The sequence below is a fragment of the Rhinolophus hipposideros genome (assembly GCF_964194185.1).
Source record: "Rhinolophus hipposideros genome assembly, chromosome: 20".
Classification (NCBI taxonomy): Eukaryota; Metazoa; Chordata; class Mammalia; order Chiroptera; family Rhinolophidae; genus Rhinolophus; species Rhinolophus hipposideros.
The window spans coordinates 38000398-38008215 of record NC_138066.1 but is presented as its reverse complement, the minus strand read 5'-3'; the positions used below and the strand labels follow the sequence as shown (position 1 = coordinate 38008215).

Sequence of the window (7818 nt, the reverse complement as noted above, 5' to 3'; positions counted from 1 at the left end):
TTATTATTTATCTGCTATCCCTCATTGGAATGTTAGCGCTAGAAGAGATCACCGTTGAATCCTCAGGGCGAACTGGGATTCGAAACAGTCTGGCTCCAAAAGCCGCGCTTTCAACCAATCCGCTATATTATGCAGCTATTTGGTGACTGAAGCAGCGGATGAGCTTCTGCAAGCACAAGGAAGCATGAAGGTAGGAAAAAAGACAATCGCACAGAGGAGGCGAGCAGGTGGCAAACACCCAGCTCCGCGCGGACCGCGCCCCCTGTGACCTCTCCGGAAGCGCTTGCTGCTCTGCGGAGCGAGTGCGCACGCGCGGCAGCCGGGGTTGCCCTGGGCGGCGCGCGGAGCGGGGCCGCGAGGGCAGGTTCCACCTCCGAGGCTGAAGGAAAGGCGCCTGCGCCGGCTCAGCTCACGTCAGACGCGCCTTCTGGCTGCCTCCCTCCCTCGCCTGCGCGCGCCGGGTGGGCGTGGGAGGAGGCGGGGAACTGGGAAGAGGAGCGAGGGGGCGGGTGTCGCGGGAGGGCAGGAGCGAACCGGAGAGCGTCGTCCTGAGAAGAGTGAAGGCGGCAAAATGGCGGACCGCTTCTCCCGCTTTAACGAGGACCGAGACTTTCAGGTAAACACGGGCGTCGCCGAGGATCCGGGGACGGCGCTGGCCAAGCCGGAACCTTTTCCTCCTCCCCTCCTGGCTCTCTTTCCTTCCAGGTTCTGCTCCGGCTCACGAACCGGCTCCCTCTTCTCCCTCCTCAGATTTCTCCCGGGGCCTCCCGGCTTGAGGCGAGGCCGCATCTCCTCTCACCCCGTATTCTCTTCTCTCCTATCCTCAGGCCGCCGGTTTCGCGGCTTCGGCCTGTTTGGGCTTCTGGTTTCGGAACCCCGGCCTGTCCGCGGGTGGAGGCCTGTGCTTTTCTGGGTCTCCCCGCCTGTGGAGGAGCGGGGCTGGGCTCCCCGGGGAAAAGAGGGCTGGGTCGGGGAGATTTGGAGCGAGTGTTGCCCGGACCAGGGATTCCGAATCCCTGGATTTTGCTGGCACGGCTCTCTTTGAGAGTCCTTCTCGGTCTTTCCTCCTTCTAATAAATAAATCCCTTTCATTGTCTCTTTCTCCATCTCTTCACCCGGAAAAGGGTGCCTTCAGGGTTAGTCAAACATGGAGATTTCCCGGGGCATAAATGTTGCTGTGGACATTAGGCCGTTAGTTGGATTTGGAAAACAGTAAGTTATAGGACTGTGGTGGATGTAAGCTTCGTTCCAAATCCCACCTGGAAAGAAGGTTTGTAAGAAGCGTAATGATAATGGACTTTCCAAGTGTGTGACAACTAGTGCCCAAACCTTAATTTTTTTTTGTCTTCAGTTGCGAACGTCGTATGGGAAAATGCCCTGGTGATGACAACCATCCATTAGGGAGGAAAAAATAAAGGCAAATTAGAGTAAGTCGTCTTTCGACGGTTTAAAATACCTTCCTGTGGAGCATTGCTGCCGCAGAAATCTCGGCGACGAGAAGGGATTCAGTCGAGAGTGGCTGTTTCTAGGGTAAAACACATCCTGAGAGTCTCAAAGAAACTGCTGCATTACAACCGCATATCCTGGCAACAGCAATTTGGGTCAGAGGATGGACATCAGAACTCAAGGTTTTATCCTGCTGCAGATCTTCCTAAAAGTATCAATCGCACGGGAATACACTGTAGATATGTTTCAGAAGGCGGTTTGAAGGGTTTGAATTCCCTCCGATCACTGGGTTGGTAAATAAATAGGTTAAATAAGCAGTTAAACCAACACAGAACAGTCGAGTGCACAGAACGCTTATTTGAAGTTTTGCAGCAGTAAGGGATCTGGGGGCTGTTCAAAAGCCTTGTGATCATGCGCCTGCTGTACAGCTGCAGCGCAATACATGATCTCAAGGTGCTTAAGGATATAATGCAGGTCCAGTCTGAAGCAATTTGAAGGATACAATGCAGGAAGTTTGAAGCAGTTCGTATTAGCTGTTTGATCCCTGAGAAAGATTGCCCTTTACGTAGCAGCATAAAACAGGAGTAGTTTGCAAGAGGTGGGGCTTTAGTAGTAATTTTTAAAGAGACATGTTGATATCTAAAACCCACCGTGCTTTTTCAGAGGAGACAATTTCAAGGTGACCTAATAAAATTGAAAATAGGTAATGTGGACAGTTACATTTTGAGGGAAAATGTCTGTCAACTACAGGATTTCAGCAGGCTTAAACCAACAGGGTTTGCAGGGCCTTTAAAGAAGATTTTGAAAACTGGATAGCCGAGTATGAATACTGTCACCTGGAAAAAAGGAGAAAGCCTCTGTCTTTTCAAATAAAATGACTTTTTTCTGATGCTCTAGTTGGGCTCAAAGCAACTAAAACCTGTTTTGAGTTGCTTGGTAGTCTTTTGAATATACTACATATATTTTAAGTTTAGTTCCTGCCTTTATGTTGAAATGATGAACTCATGCTGTATTGGGTCAGCTAGGGAAATGATTTTTTTTTTAAAGTCAGGTGTCCTAGCATTATGGGTAAGTAGGGTATTGGGAACGAAAACCTTTTAGACAGTTATAAGATGTTCAAACTTGCAAGTTTTCGTGCTAACGTTTCTAAAAAACATTCATTTAAAAATAGTTAAAGTATTTTTCTGGCTGTTTTATTAAAGGGAAAAATATAGATTGATTTTTGTTAATTATGTCCTTCGATTTAGGTTATTGGAGAGAAAATGTAATAGGATGCTCCTGCATATAGTATATCTAAAACATTTTTCGAGGTCAGGTGATTCAAAATTAAGTGTGGCCTTTTGGTGAGGTTTTAAGCGATAAACAAGGTGAAGACACTGAATACACTTGAAAACAAATCCAAAGTAGGTTTCCAAACACAGTACATAGATCCTGTTGCTTTAAACAGATCTTCTTATAGCACTGGAAATTTTTCCATTCATCTTCTCTGGTAAATTCTAGATGGCTATCATTGTCTTTGCCTTTAATTTGGAAAGATAATTTAGAATTGTAGAATTTCACTCTTTCCCAGTTTACCATTAAATGCAAATTTTGGAGAGTTTGAATGTTGTCTCTTGAACTTAGTATGGAGTCTGAGATGGGTTTGCTATTAGATTTTGTGAACACCTAAAGTTTCAAAGGTGTTTTGTATACTATAGTGAGGAGCTTAACTGTGGTATGCCACTTGAAGCACTTATGAATATAAAGAGTATTCATTACCAGGGACATTTAAAAGTTTTTGATAATTTCATTATAATAATGAACAGGTACTATTCTATAGGCTTTACGTGTATTACCTCATCATCTTCACAATAACCATGTGAAGGTGGGTACTATTACTCCCATTTTTAAATGAAGCAGCTAGCTGAGGCACAGAGAGTTAAAGAACTTGGCCAAGTACACAGCTGATAAATAGCAGACCCTGGATTCCAACTCCAGCTTTTTGACTCTCGAACCTGTGCTCAGTACCATTATCTCTACTGGCAGTTATATATTTTATATCACTAATTGAGTCATCAACCATGGAGGGTAAATTTATAGGTCACAAAGAATAAATGAGCTTTTAGAGAGGTGATACCATTAGTTTTTAATCTGTTCTGTTTTGTTCAGATCTGTTTCTTGTTGGTCTCCCAAGGGCTTCTAGGGAGGCTCTGATGGTGGTAAATTACACGGTCATAGAGGATGTATTGTTAACTTGTTTTAGTTTGACATTCTTTTGTGTAGCCTTTTTTGGTAGTATTTTGTCTTTGGAAATCTTTGTTATCTAGGCTGATGTGTTTATTTTTTTAAATGCTTTAAGAATTTTAACTTCTTTAAGAATCTGTCTTCAGTTTCTGAATGAGACATGACTTCTGCCTACATTAACCAGATTGAGGCATATCTGTTTACAGATTGAAATGCTACACAAACTAATGGAAAATACATAATAAAATTTAGGATATGGATGTAGTCAACACTTTGAATAACAGGTTTACTAAAGAAAGTTTTATTTGTACAGTGACATACAACTAAGGTGTTAAATACACAGCTTAGCATTTAGTCGTTGCGCAGCTATTAATGGTGATGCAGCTGAATACTAGTGAGGAAATGTTCTTCAGTTTGTGTACCTGCAGCAGACTGGTGATTTAAAATAGCCTTTCATTTCCTTCTTGTTCTGAATGTATTTCACATTAGATTGCTAATGAAAAAGAGCTACCATACTAGTGAGTGATAAAGTAATGAGAGAAACAGATATTAAAGGTCATAACAAAAACATAAAAATTTTCTAAGAACTTTCTAATGATAAATAGCAATAAGCAAGTCATGTATTAGTTTTATATAGTATGTTTGTAGGATTCCTCTTTGTGTTCATATATGATACCAGGATGTGACCTTCAGATCATTTTTATTTGAGACCATTGAGGAGGTTTACCATTTAAAAATACTTAGGTCACAGAAGCATATTAGTATATTTTCTGTGTGGCACTATGTAATGGAGTTGGCATTCTGATGCAGGCATGCTGGGGATGATACATGGGCAAGTGTTCTCATCTCGGTTTTCTGAATCTCTCTCCCATCATCTAGAAAAGATGCCACTTGCTATGAAAATCAATGTCACCTTTGCTTGGGATGTTAAAAACTTAGGCAAAAGCATTACTATTCTCTTTCCCATACATATTGTGATAGGGAAAGGATTAGAACCAAGGCAGTACGGATTTCAAAATACTGATGATTATTAAGACATGTAAAATTACTGGTTAATATATTCTCGGGATCAAGAGTGACGAAGTAAGGTCGGCATAAGGGAAGGCTTCCTGGTGGTGATTTGAAGGGAAAGGGTAAATATTTAAGGCAAAATTGCTTGAAAACATGGGCCAAATCAAGGAATAACATTATAAAGACATAATTTGCATTGGAGGGAGAATGGGGTTGGAAAGAACTATGATCATAGGGCTTCATGTGATGGTATGCTTATTTGTTTTCAAAGTAGGCATGGGAGACCAAGAAGAAACAGATCGAGACAAATATGCTATTAGGCTGATTATTACAGGGCTATTCTAGTGCCATCCACATTATAGAAAAATAGGTGTCCTGTTGTATTCTTTCCTTTTGTTCTGTATATGTCATACAATTCTTAGAGTACTGCAGAGACTTTTATAACATTTTCTCAGGTCTTTATGGTAAGTTACATAGCCAGAATGAAAATTTGTGACTAAATATATGTATATATTTAGCTGTCCTGATTGTGCTGCTTCATAGCTGAGATCCATTTCCATATAATTTCTATCTATTTGGGTACATGGTAAAATGAAAAAAGGATAGTGTTTTCTTGATGTGGTCAAGATTACCATTTTCTGAAATGGAATAGCAGAAGTTCATGAGATCTTGAATTATGGATTTGAAACCCATGTAGAGGTTTCTTTGTTCTTGTGATTTAATAAGTTTCTAATATTTTATTAATGAAAATGGATTCCAGCTTGAGTTAGACATCCAGTTCTTGAATTCTATTAAAATTCCGTCCCTGAAACAACTTGGTACTTTTGCTTGTAGTCTGGCATTAATTCTCTTTTCATAATACTAAATTGCCATTTAGTATTAAGTGACAGCTGACTCATGATAATTACCAAAGGAATTACAAATGACCACCACAAATACTGAAAGAAGTCATTGATTTGATATTGCAGTGAATACCAGAAGATGTTCTAATGATTTTTCAGTTATAAAAAGTGAATTGTCCATTTAACTATGGAAGTCCAATCAGATGTGCTTAATGCATATTGTATTAGTCAGTGCAAACATTAAATATGCCCAGGCTGAAAAATAAAATATGCTATATTGTCATGCTTATACTAAATGATTTCTTTGGGATTTAACAAATACATTTAGTATTTTGTATCTAATTTAGGAATGTATGGGAGAAAAAGTAGCTAAAATTGCTTTGACATTGTATATAGGTTATTAACACATAATGTTTTAGTAAATGCTGTAGATAGTAAGAAATTAAAGTTAGAGCCAAAATGGGAGTTTCCTATTCTTTGCCTTAATTTTTGTTTTTATTGACAGTGTTGAGATCAGATAAATCTTGCATTTTGTGTTACTCAAGCAATGAGAAACTTTCTTCGTAATAGTATATTTGGTCTCATGTCACAAGGTATCAAGTCATCTTTGCCACTCTTTGGCAATTATATTGATTTCAAAGAGGGATTTCAATTTATCTCTGTTTTGTAGAACTGAAATACAAAACAACTCTCCACGTTTAAAATAGTAATACAAAAAAGTCATTGCTCATGTTTTGTGACTGACATTTTAAATGATTGTTAGAAGAGTCGGTACTTGTATCTTACAGTTCATGTAACATTTTCCCAGAGTTGATGAGGGAATTTTTCACCCTTTTTAGGCAGTACTGATCGAAAATCAAGAAATGAATTTCATACTCTAGGTCTTGATTATAGAAGAAGCGAAAGCTGATGTTTGTGGATTATATGCTGTAGTGTTTGTTCCTTGTGGCTAAGAGTAAAATTTTAAGGTCTCTTGAAAGAAAGGGCAAAAGAGGTTGAAAATTTAATTGGTTTATACTACTTTAGGGTATCATCTGCACCAGATATAACGGGATATATTTACCTTGAGAATATTTTCTAGAATATAAACTAATTTTTATAGTTTATAAAAGATTGTTGAATAAAACTATTTGAATAATGGTTGTACTCAGAAGTATGTATATGTCTGTGAGGGAAGTTGGTTAAGAAGTGGTGTTTTCAAGCTTTTGTTCTAGATGGAGAGATAACAAAAGTAACACTATCTAGTTTATTACTCATAAGACCAGCATGATTATCAGATGAATAATAAATGCAAAACTCTAAGGAAAGGAGAGAACCCTTAAAGTGGGGTGAGTGGACCTGCCTTTAATGAAGAAATTAGCATTTCAGCTGAATCTTTAAAGATGATGGGATTGCATCCTTATAAAGGAAAAGAGTGGGAAGCATTTAGTTGGAGAAAATAGCCAGGACAAAAATATAGAAGTGAAACAAGCAGATTGTTTTATTTTGTTTTTTAGGACCAGTGAATAAACCACTGGGAAAGGGAAAAAGTGAAAGCTAGGGTTACAAAAGTAAGTTGTATGTTAATGCTTTAAGCATGAATGTACTAGCTATTTAAGGTGTTTAAATGGGAATAGACATCAAAGCAATTTTTCAAGGAAGGTTAATTCAGATACAATTGTGTTAGATGTGCTGTACTTATATATTTACAATTAAAACTGTGATAACCAGTGTCCATTAACCCGAGTTTATATGAGTGGGGGAAAGGATGTACAGGGGATGATTATGATAATGGACTATATGAATTTAAGCTTGGAAGGAGGATAAGTGAGGACCTTTGGGGTCACGGGGTAGGAAGGGAGTAGATTGAAAAGTTGGATCAGTGGGTTGTAGTTTCTGATGGGGTTTAAGAATCAGAGTGGAGGTACTAAAGGGAATGAGCTGTAAAGATAGGTTTGTGGTTGGAGAGCACAGTATTTGAAATAGAGATTATGGAAGGGTTGAGAATGTTGATAATGACCATGAGAGTAAAATGGCTAAGGTGAATGGACAACAAGATCATTATAGGAAAGGAAGTGAAGGAACTGAGACACCAGGATGTTGTAAAATCATCTAACCTGGATATTAGAATGGTAATATTGTATACTATCATGGTTTAATAAGTGCCCTTATATGCATTCTTATCTAATTCTGCCAGTAACTCAGGGAGGTAAAGAATAAGTAGTAACTCTATTTTATGGGTGAGGAAACTGAGGCCCAGATAAATTACTTTACCTAGTGTAGAGCTGAGTTTTGAACTTTAATCTTCTGATTTCTT

At 39.0% G+C, this 7818-nt stretch overlaps 1 protein-coding gene across 7 annotated transcripts in view; it reads left to right on the top strand.

Annotated features, from left to right (window-relative positions):
- The first annotated feature begins 463 nt into the window (after positions 1-463).
- The window catches only part of GPATCH8 (G-patch domain containing 8), a 79277-nt gene continuing 71922 nt past the window's right edge, over positions 464-7818 (top strand). For 2 of the 7 annotated variants that reach the window (XM_081027486.1, XM_081027485.1), the window contains exon 1: positions 474-616. In XM_081027486.1, the coding sequence (XP_080883612.1) occupies positions 572-616 (45 nt within the window). In that variant the 5' untranslated portion in view covers positions 474-571. Of the gene's footprint in view, positions 617-7818 lie in introns of all 7 variants that reach the window. The other 5 variants (XM_081027487.1, XM_081027491.1, XM_081027488.1 and 2 more) reach the window with 4 other exon arrangements.